The sequence below is a fragment of the Arachis duranensis genome, chromosome 5, assembly GCF_000817695.3.
Source record: "Arachis duranensis cultivar V14167 chromosome 5, aradu.V14167.gnm2.J7QH, whole genome shotgun sequence".
NCBI lineage: Eukaryota > Viridiplantae > Streptophyta > Magnoliopsida > Fabales > Fabaceae > Arachis > Arachis duranensis.
This window is the reverse complement of record NC_029776.3, coordinates 68,140,562-68,159,097: the sequence shown is the minus strand read 5'-3', so window position 1 is coordinate 68,159,097 and position 18,536 is coordinate 68,140,562. Positions and strand designations below refer to the sequence as shown.

At 38.8% G+C, this 18,536-nt stretch overlaps 1 protein-coding gene and 1 non-coding gene across 2 annotated transcripts; one reads left to right on the top strand and one right to left on the bottom strand.

Moving 5' to 3' along the window:
- The first annotated feature begins 2,836 nt into the window (after positions 1-2,836).
- On the top strand, positions 2,837-2,944 carry LOC127748051 (small nucleolar RNA R71). Its single transcript, XR_008009994.1, has one exon. It is a non-coding gene; the product is annotated as a small nucleolar RNA R71 (small nucleolar RNA).
- A 6,760-nt stretch (positions 2,945-9,704) lies between these two features.
- Positions 9,705-11,977, bottom strand: LOC107488950 (uncharacterized). Its single transcript, XM_016109734.1, has 2 exons — positions 10,988-11,977; positions 9,705-9,800 (listed from the first exon to the last, which is right to left on the bottom strand). The coding sequence occupies exons 1-2, from the start codon at positions 11,975-11,977 to the stop codon at positions 9,705-9,707; spliced, it is 1,086 nt and encodes a 361-aa protein (XP_015965220.1).
- Between the last annotated feature and the right edge of the window lie 6,559 nt (positions 11,978-18,536).

Below are 18,536 nucleotides of genomic sequence, written 5' to 3'. Positions count from 1 at the left end.
TATTCACTCTTTTTGAGCATGAAGAGGACCTCGGGGATCACCTTTTTCTTGGCCACAACTTCATAGAAGTGGTCTTGATGGACCTTTGAGATGAATCTTTTCATCTCCTATGACTCAAAGGTGGAAGCAACTGCCTTCTCTTTCCTCTTTCTAGAGGTTTCTCCAGCCTTAGGTGCCATTAATGGTTATGGAAAAGAAAAAAAGCAGAGCTTTTTCCCACACCAAACTTAAAATATTTGCTCGTACTCAAGCAAAAGAAGAAATAAGGGAGGAGAAGAAGAAGAAGAAGAAATGGAGGAGATGAAAGTGTATGAGTGGTTCGGCTAAGGGAGGTGAAGAACAGTTTGTGATGTGTGAAATTGAGGGTGGTAAAGAGGGGTATTTATAGGGTAAGGGAGAGAAGAAATTTGTGTGAGAATGGATGGGTTTGGGAAGGAAATGGTTTGAATTTGAATGGTGAGGTAGGTGGGGTTTTATTAGGGGTTTTTGGGGAAGAGTGGATAGATGTGAGTGGTAGAAAGATTATGGGGAAGAGGGTAGGATTTGATAGGTGAATAGTATTTGGGGAAGAGTGTTATGGAAAGGTGTGAAGAGGAGAGTGAGTGAGTTGGGGTAGGTGGGATCCTATGGGGTCCACAGATTCTGAGGTCTCAAAGATTTCTCATTCCTGCACCTTTCTGGTGTTTAAACGCCCTCTGTGTGTCATTTCTGGCGTTAAACGCCAGGCTGATGCTCCTTTCTGGTGTTAAACGCCAGTCTGGCTACCAATTCTAGCATTTAACGCCCAGAATGCTGCCAGACTGGGTGTTAAACGTCCATTCTACTACCCTTACTGGCGTTTAACACCAGCCAGACACCAGACACCCTTTTTTGGCGTTAAACGCTAGTCTGGCTGCCAATTCTGGTGTTTAACGCCCAAAATGCTACCAGACTGGGCGTTAAACGCCCATTTTGCTATCCTTACTGGTGTTTAAACTCAAGTAAGCTTGTCTTCCAAGGTGTGCTATTTTTTATGCTATTTTTTATTCCTGTTTTAATTCTGCAGTTGTTTGTGTGACTTCCACAAGATCATCAACCTAAAGAAAACATAAACTAACAATGGAAAATAAAAAAGTAATTAACATAGATCATAAAATTGGGTTGCCTCCCAATAAGCGCTTCTTTAATGTCAATAGCTTGACAGGAAGCTCTTACAGAGCTTCACAGATGCTCAGAGTAGGATTGTGGCCTCCCAACACCAAACTTAAAGTTTGAACGTGGGCGCTCTGCTTGACTCTGTATGGAGAGAATTGGATGAAGCTTTTCATGCTTCTTCTCCATGTTTACAGAAGAAGAACCTTGAGCCTTAAACACAAGGTAGTCCTCATTCAATTGAAGGACTAACTCTCCTCTGTTCACATCAATCACAGCCCTTGCTATGGCTAGGAAGGGTCTTCCAAGGATGATGGATTCATCCTCATCCTTCCTAGTCTCTAGGATTATAAAGTCAGCAGGGATGTAAAGGCTTTCAAACTTCACTAAGACATCCTCTACAAGTCCATAAGCCTTTTTCATTGATTTATCTACCATCTCTAGTGAGATTCTTGTAGCTTATACCTCAAAGATCCCTAGTTTCTCCATTACAGAGAGTGGCATGAGGTTTATGCCTGACCCCAAGTCACACAGAGCCTTCTCAAAGGTCAATGTGCCTATAGCACAATGTATTAAGAACCTTTCGGGATTCGGTTTCTTCTGAGGTATTTTCAGCTGAACCAAGGCATTCAGTTCATTGACGGGCAATGGAGGTTCATCCTCCCAGGTCTCCTTACCAAATAACTTGGCATTCAGCTTCATGATTGCTCTTAGGTATTGAGCAACTTGCTCTTCAACAATATCTTCACCTTCTTCAGAGGAAGAATACTCATCAGAGCTCATGAATGGTAATAGAAAGTTCAGTGGAATCTCTATGATCTCTATATGAGCCTCAGATTCCTTTGGTTCCTCATTAGGGACTTCTTTATTGGCTAGTGGGCGTCCATTGTGGTCTTCCTCACTAGAGATCACTGCCTCTTCCTCTTCTATAGGTTCAGCCATTTTGGTTATATTAATGGCATGCACTCTCTCTTTGGATTCTCTTCTATATTGCTTGGGAGAGTACTAGGAGGAGTTTCAGTAACTCTTTTACTCAGCTGACCCACTTATGCCTCCAAATTTCTTATAGAAGACCTTGTTTAAGTTATAAAACTGAGAGTGGCCTTAGATAGATCTGAGACTATATTTACTAAGCCAGAGGGGCTCTACTCAGAATTCTCTGTCTGTTGCTGAGAAGATGATGGAAAAGGCTTGCTATTGCCAATCCTATTTCTCCCACCATTATTATTATTAAAGCCTTATTGAGGCTTCTGTTGATCCTTCGATGAGAAGTTTGGATGATTTCTCCACGAAGGATTATAGGTGTTTCTATAGAGTTCTCCATGTAATTCACCTCTTCTATTGTAGGATTCTCAGGGTCATAAGCTTCCCCTTTAGAGGAGGCTTCTTTAGTACTGCCAGATGCAGCTTGCAATCCAGTCAGATTATGAGAAATCATATTGACTTGCTGAGTTAATATTTTGTTCTGAGCCAATATGGCATTCAGAGTATCAATCTCAAGAACACCTTTCTTCTGAATCATCCCATTACTCACAGAATTTCTTTCAGAAGTGTACATGAACTGATTATTTACAACCATCTCAATGAGTTTCTGGGCATCTGCAGGTGTTTTCAGATGAAGAGATCCACCAGTAGAATGGTCCAGTGACATCTTGGACAATTCAGATAGACCATCATAGAATATACATATGATGCTCCATTCTAGAAGCATGTCAGAAGGACAGTTTTTGGTTAATTGCTTGTATCTTTTCCAAGCTTCATAGAAAGATTCACCTTCCTTCTGTCTGAAGGTTTGGACTTCCACTCTAAGCTTGTTCATCTTTTGAGGTGGAAAGAATTTGGTCAAGAAAGCACTAACCAACTTGTCCCAAGAGTTCAGGCTTTCTCTAGGTTCTGAGTTCAACCATATCCTAGCTCTGTCTCTTACAGCAAAGGAAAAAAGCATAAGTCTGTAGACCTTGGGATCAACCCCATTGGTCTTAACAGTATCACAAATCTGCAAGAATTCAGCTAAGAACTGATGAGGATGTTTCGATGGAAGTCAATAAAACTTGCAATTCTACTGCATTAGAGAAACTAATTGAGGCTTAAGCTCAAAGTTGTTTGCTCCAATGGCAGGAATTGAGATGCTTCTTCCATAGAAGTTGAAAGTTAGTGCAGTATAGTCACCAAGCATCTTCCTTGCATCTCTAGCATTGTTTTTGGGTTCGGCTCCATGTCTGCTTCTTTTTCGAAATTTTATGTAAGGTCCTCTTCGGAGTGTTGTGCTTTAGCTTCTCTTAGCTTCCTCTTCAGAGTCCTTTCACGTTCAGGATCAGCTTCAACAAGAATGTTCTTATCCTTGTTCCTACTCATATGAAAAAGAAGAGAATAAAAGGAGTAGTGGAATCCTCTATGTTGTAGTATAGAGATTCCTTTATGTAAGTATAAGAATAGAAGAATAGAAGAATGAAGGAGATGAAGAATTCGAACACAGAGAGAGAGAGGGGTTCGAATTATGAGTAGAAGAGAAGTGTTAGTAATTAAATAGAAGGATATGAGAGAGAGAGTATTCAAATTTTAAAAGAGGGAAGAGAAAAATATTTTTAAATTAAGTTAGTTTCGAAAATTTGAAAAAGAAATAGAAGAAAATTAAAAACTAAAACCATTAGTTAAATAAAAAGATTTTTGAAAAAGTGGTTAGTGATTTTCAAAAATTAGAAGTGGAAAAATAGTTAGGTGGTATTGAAAAAGATAAGAATAGTAAACTTTTTAAAATTACACAAACAAGTCAAGTAGTTAGTTGAAAAAGATTTGAAAATAAATTTTGAAAAGATAAGAAGTTAGAAAAAGATTTTGAAATTAAAATTTTAAAAGATATGATTGAAATGTATTTTGAAAATGAGTTGAAAAAGTACTTAAAAAGGTACGTTTTTTAAAATTGGAGTTGATGACTTGACTAACAAGAAACAGAAAGATATGATTCTAGAATTTAAAGATTGAACCTTTCTTAACGAGAAAGTAACAAACATGAAATTTTTTAATCAAAACATTAATTGTTAGCAAGGATTTTCAAAAATATGAAATAAGATTAAGAAAAAGGATTTTTGAAAATTTAGTTTGAAAATTTTCAAAAACATAAAAAAATTGAAAGATGAACGTTTAAAATATGTTTGATGCAAAAAGTTATGAATTAAAACATGAAAAATTGAAAAAATTCAAATTGGAAACAAAACTACCTCCCTTGTGTCATCCTGGCAATAAACGCCATAGAATGCTATCCCTTATGGCGTTTAACGCCCACTTGACTGTCTCTCTGGGCGTTTAATGCCCAGCCACATAACCTGGCTGGCGTTAAACGCCAGGAATCCTTCTTTACTGGGCGTTTTTCTGAAGGCCCATAATGCTGCCATTTCTGGCGTTAAATGCCCAGAATGCTACCTATTCTGGCGTTTAACACCTAGAATGATACCTTTACTGTCATTAAACGCCCAGAATGATAGCCATTCTGGGGTTTAACGCCCAAAATGCCTCTTTACTGGCGTTTTAACACCAGTGAGCTCTTTTTCTCTAAGATTCCTCTGCTTTATTGATGCACGGAAACTTGTCTCCCAACAAATTTCCCTTTGGCAAATATACTGAATTGTCGTCAAGTAAAAACTCACAATAGAGTAAGGACGAATTCTACAGGGATTGATTGGTCAAGCAACTTTAGTTGGAAGAGTGTGCTAGTTGAGCTAAGCAGAAATTGAGTTGAGATTTGCAAAAAAATAAATGGCGGGAAAGTAAATTGCAGAAAATAAATTGCAGAATCTTAAATGGGGATTTGGGGAGATGAGCATAAAAATAAATGGCAGAAAGTAAAGAGAATGGGTAAGTTCAGAAATGGTGGATTCATTGGGCTTAGGAGATGTTGCATTCTCCAGATCAAGTTCATTCTCATCTCTTCCTCAATCAATGCATTCATTGATCTCCTTGGCAATCTTAGATGATTGGATCCCAATTCCTTAGCAACCCAATATTTCTAAGCTTGAACAATTGCCCAATTCCTTGATTTAATTGCTCATGGGAAGAGATGAAGTATGGTCACTAATTAACCACATGTATTTCCAAATCAAAGTGTTGGGAGGATTACATGTCACTATATTCGCCCAAACCCCAATTTGGTCCAACATGAGAAAGTATTTCTAGCATGATCTCCTCATCCCTTTTCTGAGGCTTAGAGGAGATCCAATTATGGAGAGTTTCTTTTCCAAGACAACTAACTAATTGAATTAAGATCGAAAGCTTTATAGTAAAGCAAGAGAAAAGAAAGAGGAAGAAGAATGAAAATTATAATTGATCCATCAAATTACAACAAAGCTCCCTAACCCAATGAAAGGGGGTTTAGTTGTTCATAGCTCTGGAAATGGAAAATGGTAGAAAAGAGTACATTCTTCACAATACTAGAAAATGTAGAAAGTAGATATACAGAGTGTAGTTCTCCAAAGTGCCAAGCTTCTCTCTAGTTCAAAACTACTCCTATATATACTACTCTTCTTGATCTTCTAGTTAGTTCTTCAAGTCTTGGATATGGGCCTTTGATCTTGAGTTGAAGCAGTTACAATCTTCAGTGGGCTCAGCTTTGTTTACAGAAAAGTGTGAGTTAGGCATGGACGTTAGTTAGGACGTTAGTGGTGTTAACCTTAAGTGAAAATGTGGGTTTGAGAATGTTAGTGACGATTACCTTTTTCATTAACGTTCCTACCCAAAATGATCTACATTAACTTCAATGTTAGTGGCACTAACGTGACCACTAACGTTGCCTCTTGGTCCTTCGCAAACGTTATTGGCACTTACCTTTTCCAATAACGTTGCTTTTTGCCCCCTTTCATTACGTTAGAGTTCACGTTAATTGGATTAACGTGGCCACTAACGTGGTGGTGATTGCCATCTCCAACGTTAGTCACAAAGGTGAGTGTCACTAACGTTGGCTTATCATGCTTAGCTCCATGTTACTATTCACGTTAGTGGTCTTAACGTGACCACTAACATGGGCACTCTTGGCTTAGTCCAACGTTAGTGACAAAGGTGAGTGTCACTAACGTTGGTGATTGCTTCCTCCTCCCACGTTAGAGTTCACGTTAATTAAATTAATGTGTCTCTTAACGTGGCTTAATTGTGCCTTTGTGGAACGTTAGTGGCATTGACTTTTACCACTAACGTTGGAGCTCCTCTTTTCCTCCACGTTAGCTACCACGTTAATGTACTTAACATGACAACTAACGTGGGCTATGATGGCTTCAAAGGCGTTATTGGTGATCTCTTTTTCAATTAATGCTTCAAGCTTGTCGCCATTCCACGTTAGTGGTCACGTTAATTAGATTAACGTGGCTGCTAACGTGGCTCCTTCTTGCTTCCTTTGTCCTGAAATCAAGCAATTAAAGTGCATCAAAGCTTTGTTCCAAGTCATGAGAGTGTGTATCATCAATTATATCATTCAATTCCTACCTAATCCTCATTAAATCATGTAAAGTTCACAATATTTGCTTTAATCAAAGTGTAAGTGTATTTTCATCCAAAACTTGCTTATTTACTAAGAAAATGCATAAAACTACCCTAAAATAGTAAAGAAAAGGTCAGTGAAACTGGCCAAGATACCCTGGCATAACAACACCAAACTTAAAGCTTGCTTGTCCCTAAGCAAGTACTGAAACATAGGAAAAATTGAATGAAAGAACAAGATAAACAAATAATTATTATAGAAGTCAAATCCCTGGTTCATGGGGTTTCATGCATAGCAACTTATGTTCATTCTTTCACTGGTTTTCAGGCCTTTATCATGCCCTTGAACACTCACTTGATTGCATCCTTTGAGACTTCTTATTTAGTGATCCTCCCTTCTTTTCCAGGTTTTATTGCATTCCCTTCTTTTAGCTAAGTGCTTTGTGAGAGGGCGACTCTTTATGATATGCTTTCAGCCAACACTCCCGAACCAGTTGGTTTAAGGTGCTAGGTGTTAAGACACCCCTAAGGACTTACTCCCTCAAGTCCCTTTCCCCCATACATACACACCACAGGCATATGGTTTATTATTTTCTTTCTTGAGACCTTGGTGTCCAACACCTCGTTGGGTTACTAAGTGCTCTGTAGCAAAGGTTGCTTTTGATAGTGGACTTTCAGCTGATAATCCCGGGTTAGTTAACCCAAGTTACCAAGTGATAAGGCACTCCTGGGAGCTTATTCATCCAAGCATATCCCTTGCACAGGAACACCACAGACACATGCCTCATTATTCAAACCCTTGGTGCCTAGCCTTATTTCTTATTGTTTTTCTTTCCTTTTCAAACTCTTATTGTTCTTTCTCTTTTCTTATTGGGATCTTATTGTTTGGTTAGTCTCATAGGATATGTTTCAAGCATGTAGTTTAGAGCATATAGTTGCCTATATACCTTGTTGGTGAACCAACATAGCTAATCAATCACCATACCACAAACATTCAGATTTACTTCACAAGTTAACCCCACTCTTGTTTTTCATAACATCTTCTTTTTGATTGACTTAAAAGGACAAGCATACATATAAGCATGATAAAAATGAGAGAAGGGGACCTAGAACAACACACTTATATGTGACTAAGGAGAGAACAAGCAGAATATGGATATCCCTGAGAACAATATTCAATCATACTTTCAATATAACTCAGAGATAGTTCAATACAACCTCCTGATGTCTTCCTTAGATGATGATGCATGGTTCCTTCCTGAGATTGATTGACTTCCTGTAAAACTATTGGAAGTTGCTTGTTTTCCCAAGAACTTAGAAAATAGTTAGCATGCATGTATGCCTGTGAATTTCTGGACTTGATTTGGTGTGTGAACACCAAACTTAGTTCTTTGCCTAATACAACAAATTGAATAAATGCAGAAACCTCATGTGCTTTTATTAAGAAACAATTATGAATTAGAAAAGCAAATTATGCATTAAAGATTAAACATTCGTCAAGTAGTTTCTCTGTTTGTTAGAGTAGATGCTTTATCAATGAAGGGGTGCAATGCACTCTTCAAGGTGAGTCTTTTGGTGGAACACCAAACTTAGATGTTCACATTCAACCTTGGAAGGTTTTGGTGTGCAACACCAAACCTAGCTCCTCACAATACGGAGAATTCTACTTGAGTCCTTTATTGAGACAATAATGAAAAGAGACTACCTCAGGTTGGGTTGCCTCCCAACAAAGCGCTTTTTTAGCGTCGCTAGCTCGACGGTGGCTTCTCTAGTTGAGATTATACTTCTGTTTGGGGTCTTCCCCCATGCTACCCAAGTAGTGCTTGAGTCTTTGTCCATTCACAGTGATGTCCTCTTTGAGCTTTCTTCCATGATTTCTATGTGTCCATAAGGCGAGACTTTTGTGACCAGAAAGGCGGACCACCTTGATTTGAGTTTCCCAGGGAAGAGTCTCAGTTTGGAGTTGTAGAGGAGCACATGTTGTCCTTCTTTGAAACTTCTTGGTGCGAGGTTGAGATCATGTCTCCTTTTTGCTTTTTCCTTATAGATCTTGGTGTTTTCATAGGCTTGAGACCTAAACTCTTCTAGTTCTTGTAGCTGCAAGACCTTCTTTTCACTAGCAGCAGTGCTGTCGAGGTTTAGTATCTTGAGAGCCCAAAAGGCTTTGTGCTCCAACTCTAATGGTAAGTGACAGGCCTTTCCGTACACCAGTTGATATGGGGACATCCCAATTAGTGTTTTGAAGGCTGTCCTGTACGCCCAAAGAGCATCATCTAGCTTTTTCGCCCAGTCCTTTCTTGATGCCCCCACAGTCTTTTCCAAGATCCTTTTTAACTCTCTATTGGATATCTCGGTTTGCCCACTTGTTTGGGGATGATAAAGTGTGGCAACCTTATGCTTCACCCCATACCTTAGGTGTAGGGTCTCCAATGGTCTATTGCAAAAATGACTCCCTCCGTCACTAATGAGGGCTCGTGAAACTCCAAATCTGGTGAAGATATTCTTTCTAAGAAAGTTTATGACCACCTTGTTGTCATTTGTTGGGGTTGCCACAGCCTCCACCCACTTAGATACATAGTCCACTGCCACCAAGATATACTTGTTCGAATATAAGGTTGGGAATGGTCCCATGAAGTCGATCCCCCATACATCGAATAGTTCAAGTTCTAAGATATATTGCTGTGGCATCTCATTTCTCTTGGGCAGATTTCCAGCCATTTGGCACTCATTGCAACTCCTCACCAGTTCCTTAGCATCCTTCAAGATAGTGGGCCAGAAGAATCCACATTGCAGCACCTTTGCTGCGGTTCTTTCTCCTCCAAAATGACCTCCATAGCTAGAACTATGGCAACTCCACAGGACCTCTCGTCCCTCTTCTTCTGAAATGCACCTCCTAAGGATTCCATCTGAGCACTTCTTGAAGAGATAAGACTCATCCCAAATAAAATATTTAGCATCATTGATGAGTTTTCTTCTTTGATGTTTATTGATTCCAGGAGGCAAGTCACCAGCTGCCTTAAAATTGGCAATATTTGCGAACCAGGGTGCCTTGTGAACCAACATTAGTTGCTCATCTGGAAAGAACTCATTCATACTTGTATCATGTGTAGCTAGGGGTGTGCACCTTTCTCACAAGGGATTCTGGATAGATGATCTGCTACCTTGTTCTCCACACCCTTTTTGTCTCTAATCTCAATATTGAATTCCTGCAACAATAAGATCCATCTGATTAGTCATGGTTTTGATTCCTGTTTGGCAAATAAATATTTAAGTTCTGTGTGGTCGGTGAAAATAATCACTTTAGAGCCAATGAGGTATGATCTAAATTTGTCAAATGCAAAAACTATTGCCAGCAACTCCTTTTCGGTAGTAGTATAATTTCGTTGAGTGTCATTGAGGACTTTGCTAGCATAGTATATGACATGCACCAATTTTCTTTTCTCTGTCCTAACACTGCCCTAACTGCGAAATCAGATGCATTACACATCAGTTCGAATGGTAAATTCCAATCAGGTGGGGTGATGATAGGAGCTGAGGACAACTTCTTTTTCAAGTTTTCAAATGCGAGCATGCACTTCTCATCAAAGATAAATGGTGTATCAGACATAAGGAGATTGCTTAAGGGCTTGGCTATCTTTGAAAAATCTTTAATAAATCTTCTGTAGAAGCCAGCATGCCCCCAAAAAGCTCCTAATTGCCTTGACATCACTCGGTGGAGGTAATTTTTCAATTAGCTCCACCTTAGCTCTGTCTACCTCAATACCTTGGTTAGAAACCTTATGGCCAAGGACTATTTTGTCTGTCATCATAAAGTGGCATTTTTCCCAATTCAAGACTAGATTGGTCTCTTGACACCTTTTTAATAAGAAGGTAAGATGATTTAGGCAATTAGGAAACGAATCTCTGAATACTGAAAAGTCATCCATGAAGACTTCAATGAACTTTTCTATCATATCCGAGAAGATAGAAAGCATGCAGCGTTGAAAAGTTGCAGGTGCATTACATAGCCCAAATGGCATGCGCCTGTAGGCAAACACCCATATGGGCAAGTAAATGATGTTTTCTCCTAGTCTCTTGGGTCAACCACTATTTGGTTATATCCTGAATAACCATCTAGAAAGCAATAATATGTGTGTCCTGTAAGTCTTTCCAGCATCTGGTCCATGAAGGGGAGTGGGAAGTGATCTTTTCTTATGGCTTCATTGAGTTTTCTGTAATCAATACACATCCTCCATCCTGTGACAGTTCTTGTAGGGATTAGCTCATTCTTTTCATTGGGTACCACAGTGATTCCTCCTTTCTTGGGGACCACTTGGACGGGGCTAACCCATGGGCTATCCGAAATTGGGTAGATTACTCCTCCCTGCCACAGCTTCATGACTTCCTTCTATACCACTTCCTTCATAAGTGGATTCAGCCTCCTTTGGGGTTGAATGGAAGGTTTGGCATCATCTTTCAATAGTATCTTATACATGCATATGGCCGAACTGATTCCCTTCAAGTCAGCAAGTGTCCATCCAATGGCATCCTTATGCTTTTGTAAGACTTGAAGCAACTCTTCCTCTTGTTCTCGGCTGGGGGCTGAATTTATAATCACTGGATAGCTTTCATTCTCTCCTAAGTATGCATACTTGAGGGTGGGCGACAGTGCCTTTAGTTCAAGTTTGGGTGCTTCTTTTCTTTTATCCTTCCCCTCTAGTGTGCCTTGCACATGAACTTTAGCTGTTGCAGCCTCTTCGCTTGATGCTGATTCCTCTTCTTCTGTTAACTCATCAAGTTCTTCTTCTTCAAGAGTCTCTTGCACCACAGCATCCACTGAGTCCAACCTCATACATTCTCCCAATGAGGCTTGTGGGAAACTCATGGCCTTGAACACATTGAATATCATTTTCTCCTCATGTAGTCTAAGGACAAGTTCACCCTTTTGGACATCAATAATGGCTTCGGCAGTGGCAAAGAATGGCCTTCCCAAGATGATAGAGGTCTTAGCTCCTTCCTCCATGTCCAATACTATGAAGTCTGCTGGAAAGATAAAGTCTCCCACCTTCACCAACAAGTCTTCTATTATTCTGTGAAGAAACTTGAATGATCGATCTGCTAGTTGCAAGGCCATTCTTGTCGGTTTGGCCTCCTCAATCCTCATTTTCTTCATCATTGCTAAGGACATCAGATTTATGCTAGCTCCTAGATCATATAAAGCCTTCTCTACTGTGATTTCCCCTATGATACAAGGGATTTTGAAGCTCCCAAGATCCTTTAATTTCTGGGGCAATTTGTGTTGGATGATGGCACTGCATTCTTCAGTGAGTACCACAGTCTCATTGTTCTTCAAACTTCTCTTCTTGGTCATCAACTCCTTCAAGAATTTAGCATAGAGCGGCATTTGCTCTATTGCTTCAGCAAAGGGTATGTTGATCTGTAGCTTCTTGAATATTTCTAAGAATCTTGAGAATTGGTTGTCCTATCCCTTCTTCTTTAATTGCTGGGGGTATGGGGCTTTTGGAAAGCATGGTTTCAGCACTTCTCCCTCTTGATGTGACTTAGGAGTGGAGACTTAAATTTCCTCTTGTCCATTTTCTTTTTCATCCGAGTTCTTCTCTAGTGGTTTCTTGTAGGTCTCCCTCAATTCCTTCTCATTTCTGAGGGTGATAGCCTGACACTCCTCCCTTGGAGTTCAATTAGTGTTGCTGTGAATGTTGTGGCCAGGGGCTTGCTTGAATAAGTAGCCAATTTGTGTTTCAAGTTTCTTAATGGCAGCATCTTGATTCTGCATATTGGATCGCACTTCTTCCCGGAAAGCTTTATTGTCTCGAATTTCCTTACATATGCTTTCAAGTAGAGTCTCAATTTTGGAAAGTCTATCTTCGGTTGGTGATGGTGGGTTGAGGTTAGGTGGTTGAGAAGGGTAATTAGGTGGGTGTTGATAGGATCTTTGTGAGGGATGTTGGTGAGTTGCATTGTTGTTGGGATTGTGGTTGTGGCGTGATAAACCACTATTTTATGGTTTATCTTGTGCTCAATTGAGTGGTTTTTATCAACTCTTTACCCACTTATTCATATGATTTGCATGTTTTACATTTTCCTTCCTGATTCTGTGCTATGATTGAAAACATGCTTCTTTGGTCTTAATTTTGCTATGTTTAATCCTCTCTTATTACCATTCGATGCATTGATATGTGTGTTAAGTGATTTCAGAGATTACAGGGTAGGAATGGCATAGAGGATGGAAAGGAAGCATGCAAAACTGGAAGGAATACAAGGAACTGAAGGAATTGCTAAAGCTGTCCAGTCTGACCTCTTGGTACTAAATTAACCATAACTTGAGCTACAGATGTCCAAATGACGCGGTTCCAGTTGCGTTGAAAAGCAAACATCCGGTACTTTGGAACGATATATAATTTTCCATAGCTGCTCCGAAGATAGGCAACACGAACGCGTAGATGACGTGCCTGCATCCCATTTGCGAATTTCAATCCATACAAACGCGTGGACGACGCCTCTGCGTCACTTTCCCGCGACCTGTATGTACCAGAAAATGCTGGGGACGATTTCTGGGCTGTTTCTGACCCAGTTTTTGGCCCAGAAAGCACATATTAGAGGCTATAAAGTAGGAGAATCCATTCATTCATCATATACTTCATACATTCATTCATAATTCACACTTTTCATAATTTAGATGTAGTTTTTTATAGAGAGAGGCTCTCTCCTCTCTCTTAGGAATTAGGATTAGGATTCCTCTTAAATGATTTAGGAATATTTTTATCTTCTTCAAATCACAGGTTCAATGTTCTTTTTATTTATTTTCTCTTTTATTTGTTTATGAACTTTCCATGTTAGGATTGATTTTCTTAATTAATACACATTGAGGTATTTCAGACTTATGATTGCTTTTCCCTATTTATAATTTAGATTTTTTTACTATTGGCTTTGGTTGATTAATTGGTGACTCTTGAGTTGTCAAACTCATCGAGATTGATAATTGTTACCTATGCTGATTAATTTAGATTCCTATAACTCTAGTCTTTCCTTAGGAGTTGACTAGGACTTTAGGTGTTAAATTGATTTATCCACTTGACTTACCTTCATAGTTAGAGGTTGACTTAGTGGGAGCAAAAATTTAATTCTCATCACCATTAATAAAGATAACTAGGATAGGACTTCTAATTTTCATACTTTGCCAAGAGTTTTTCTTTGCTATTGATTTAATTCCCTGCAATCTATTTTTCTCATTCAACCCTTTCAAAACCCAAAAACACTGTTTTCCATAACCAATAATAAATCATACTTCCCTGCAATTCCTTGAGAAGACAACCCGAGGTTTGAATACTTCGGTTTATAAATTTTATAGGGTTTGTTACTTGTGACAACCAAACGTTTGTACGAAAGGATTTTCTGTTGGCTTAGAAGCTATACTTACAACGCGATCATATTTGTGCATTTCTTTACCGACAAGAAACCCGTTCGTCAAAATGGCGCCGTTGCCGGGAAATTGCAAACGTGTGCCTTATTATTGGTTATTGTAAATATTTTAAAAAAAATTCAGATTTTTATTTTAAAATTTTTATCTTATCTTATCTTAGTTTTAAATTTCAAAATTCAAATCTTTTTCAAAAAATCATATCTTCTTCAAAATCTTATCTTATCTTTTTTTTTTCAAAATCTTATCTTTTTTTTTTTTCAAAAATCATATCTTTTTTTAAAAAAATCTTATCTTTTTTTCAAAAATCATATCTTTTTTCAAAATATTTTATTTTTGTTAGTTTTTGTTTCTATTTTTCTCTTACTACTATGAACTCTCACCCCTTTGGCTATGAGTCTGGTTACAATTATGTTGCAGGAATAGGAGATTACCCTGAAAATAGGCATCAAGGTTGGAACAATCAAAGATGGGAGGAGCCACAAGGATTTGATCAACCCTTATGGCAACAACCACCTCCAATAGACTACCAACAACCATTCTGTGATGCATATCAAGGCAATGGCTATGGTGAGCACTCTTTTGATTATCAACAACCACTACCATACGCCTATGAACCCCCTCCTCAACGTAGCTTTTGACCACCATACTCACAAGCCCCTTTCCACCATTCACCTCCATATGACCCTAACCCATATCTACCACACCAACCACCCTACGAACCGTATGAACCATATATAGAACCACCCCAATTCCACCCCAATTACTCCCAAGAAGAACCACCACCTCAATATACACCATCTCCATATCCAACAATCCAAGAGCACTATGATCCTACTTATGATAGCCGAGCGCAACAAGAATCAAGGGATCGTCTCAAGGAAACAGTGGAAAAATTTTATGCAACCCTTCATCAACTGGAGCAAGCAATAAATCAATTACCTTCCATACGTTTGGACACTCAAGGAACCCCCATGGCTTCATGTGGAGAATCTAATGTAGAACATAGCAGAAAGAAGATACTAGAAACTCCAATGGACAGTAAGGATCATGGCTTTGTACTGGAACAGGTGGAGGAAGCTGGATTTATTGAAGAAGAAGAAGTAGTCGAAGACTTAGGAGATGTTGAGCCTCCATTAGGAAGTCCATTCATAGAGCCTCCTTCCAAGGTGTTTGATGTTGATGTTGAGGAGGGTGTACAACCTCCAAGGCATATCATGGTTGAAGACTTTGAAGGGGAGGATCAAGAGATGGATTCAATCATTAATGAATTCTTATCTACATTTGAATCCTCTCCCATTGGACTTGACATGGAGATTAAAGAAGAAGAAGCACAACCTCCCATGCCCTTGGTGAACAATGAAGGAAGAAAGCTACCAAGAGGAAGAGGTTGAAATTGAAGAAGCTTGCAAAGAGGTGGAAGATGTCAAAGAATAGCACAAGGGAGTGGTGCTTGCACGTTCATTAGCAACACCTCCCCCTAAGTTGCCATCATCCTTCACAACATTCAAGTGGATAAAATTCATATCCCTTAGCTTTCTAATTCCACTTGAATATGGGCTACTGGAGACGGATGGTCAACTTAGAGCTCTTTGTGGCATTAAGAGTAAGAGGAAGATGGTCAGTGGTAAGAATTGTCCTGCAAGGTTCATTATGGTTGGAAGCTTTAAGTTTAAATGCAAAGGTTGGTGTCGAGCTCAACTGAATGGGTCTAGGAAGTTGTTTGCCCGCATTAGCGAGAATTCAGATTGCTTGCTACCCGGATAGAACAATATTGCTCAACAAGAAGACGGGTGCAAAAGCAAGGTTTGGGATCCTGGAATCCACTCTAACATTCAACACCCCGGATGCTTGAGAACCTGTTTGAAACTGCTCAAGGGCTTTACATGCCTTGTTTGGGACCCCGGAGGATGTTGGAATTCCAAACATTGGTGAAGATTCCTGGATGAGTTCAAGCACAAGCTACCATAACAAGGGAGCTCGCCAAATATCCAACTTAAGGACTTTAACTAAAAATGCTAAGTGGGAGACAACCCACCATGGTATGATCGTTCCTTTTTCAGTTTTAATTCTAGTTTGTTTTGTTTGTTTTTGAGTTTTGATTGAACCTGGAATTTTGCATAACATTCATATTAGCATTGCATTCTGCATACTGCATAAAAAAATAAAAAATAAAAAAACACGCACGTGATGCATAAGCGTCGCTGACGCGTCCGCGTCATATGTGCTTTGAAAAGAAAACAAAATTTAACAGAGAGTCACGCGAAAGCGTGACTGGAGGCATGCCTTTGGCACAAATTGATCCACGCGACCGCGTCGCTGACGAGTCCGCGTCATGCAGGAAAAATGCCTCCCACGTGTCCGCGTCATCCACGCGAACGCGTGCCCTAAAAATCGACGTAAAAAGGGTGTATGGCAGCAAGTTGTGATGGAGTAGGGCTGAAACCGTGCTAGAAGCACAAGCCCTACCACGCGACTGCATCACCCAAATATTTGGCAATATGAGTTTCAAACAGAGAGTTGCGCGGCCGCGAGGCTGCCCTCGCACTAATGGCATAAATTGATCCACATAACCGCGTGGATGACGCGTCCGTGTCATTTCATAGAAGCGCTATCCGCGTGAACGCGTCACTCACGCGTCCGCGTCACAAGCGGGGCACAACTTATCCAAATCAGCCAAATAGCTTATCTTTGTCTTCACCATATCCAAATCTTTTCTTTCATTCTTATTTCTTTCTTCCTCCTTTCTTACTTTCTTTTTCTTTTCCATTGGTGTTAAAATTCTCTTCTTCAACTATTGCATCTTTTCTTGAACTATTTTGGTGCTTCATGACTTATTTTATTCTGATTAGATATTATTCATAAGTCAATGCTAATTTTTATAATACTGATATTCCTCTTGCATTGATATGCACTTACACTATCTTGCATTACCCACACTCTCTTCCCCATTGTTGCAACTTTTGCACTATTGATATGCCATTTGCTTCCACTATTTTCTCACTTGCATGTTGTAGCTACCATGTAATTGAGACCTTTATTATTTGGCATTAACACCCATATTTTATTTATGTTCTTATCTTTAATTTTGGGTTACTTTCTTTTCTTTTTTTCTTCTTTCAGGATGGCCACCACGAAGAGAGAGAAAAAGCTTCTTAATGGGGACACAAGCAAGTCAATCTGCACAATCTATAGAGAAAGACATCAGTTGGAGCAGCCCGTCCACTTGTACATCTTAGCATGCACCGAGGACAGTGCAATCTTTAAGTGTGGGGAGGTCAATACCGATCTCCGCAGGTTAGTTCTTCTCTTCTCAACACCAATATTCTATTATCTTTGTTTGTTCATTGTTGCATTGCATAATAGATTGCATGTGTACTTGATTGTTTGCATTTAAGTACTACTTGGTTGAAAAATAATAAGTTTCTTTCTAGGATCCTATTTTTGAAAAATTTCACTAATTTCTATGTGTTAAATTTGTTTGAAGTTGTATTTGGAACATATTTTTTTTGAGCCAAAGAACACACAACCTGTGAGATTTTGAGCTTAATTGCATGGTTACATTATTTAACCATAATATTTTATTCTTGTGTGTTTTCTTCTCTATGATTGCAATCTTTACTTTGTTCCATTCTGTATGTCCATTATTTAGTATATTTACATGCTTGCATATGATTGAGGCCATCATTTGTTTAGCTCACTTATCCCAAATAAGCCTACCCTTTAAATTACCTTTGCTAGCCACTTTGAGCTTTTTAATCCCCATTCGTTTAATATTTTACCACATCACTAGCCTTAAGCAGAAAAACAAAATTAAATATCCCAATTGAATCTTTAGTTAGCTTAAGATAGATATTGTGTATAATTTAAGTGTGGGGAATTTTATGGGAACATGGGATGATATAAAAAAAAGGGAATTAAATTGAATAAGATATTTGAAAATTTAGGGAGCATGCTCATGTGAAATCAAAATAATTAAATTACCATGTGCATTTATAAAAAAAATTATTAAGTAATTAAATAAGGGGATACAACAAAAATATATTACCCCAAATGCAAAAAAAAAAAGAATCAATGCACATGGGATAAAATTCAAAAATAAGTTTGATACATGAGTATGTAATACAAAAGTGAAAAAAAAATTTGGGTAGCTAGGTAAAGCATTTTAAATTATATAAAGTATGTATATGTTAGGTGAGATCTTAGACTAATCAAGGATTCACTTTGTTAGCTCACTTAGCCTTATATATACATCCTCACCTTTGTCTTGGCCCCATTACAACCTTGAAAAGACCTCATGATGTGTGCATTGGTACATTAAATATTTGTTGATTGGTTAGATGAAGAACAAAGTTTAGAAAACATGATTAGAAAAAAGTAGAGTGAATCACCCTATACACTTGAGAGACTAGAGTGATATACACTACAAGTGAGGGGTTCAATGCTTGATTCTATGTTCCCTACTTTCATGAGCTATCTTCTTACAAGTTTACTTGTCATTCATTGTATAATTTGAAATAGTGGA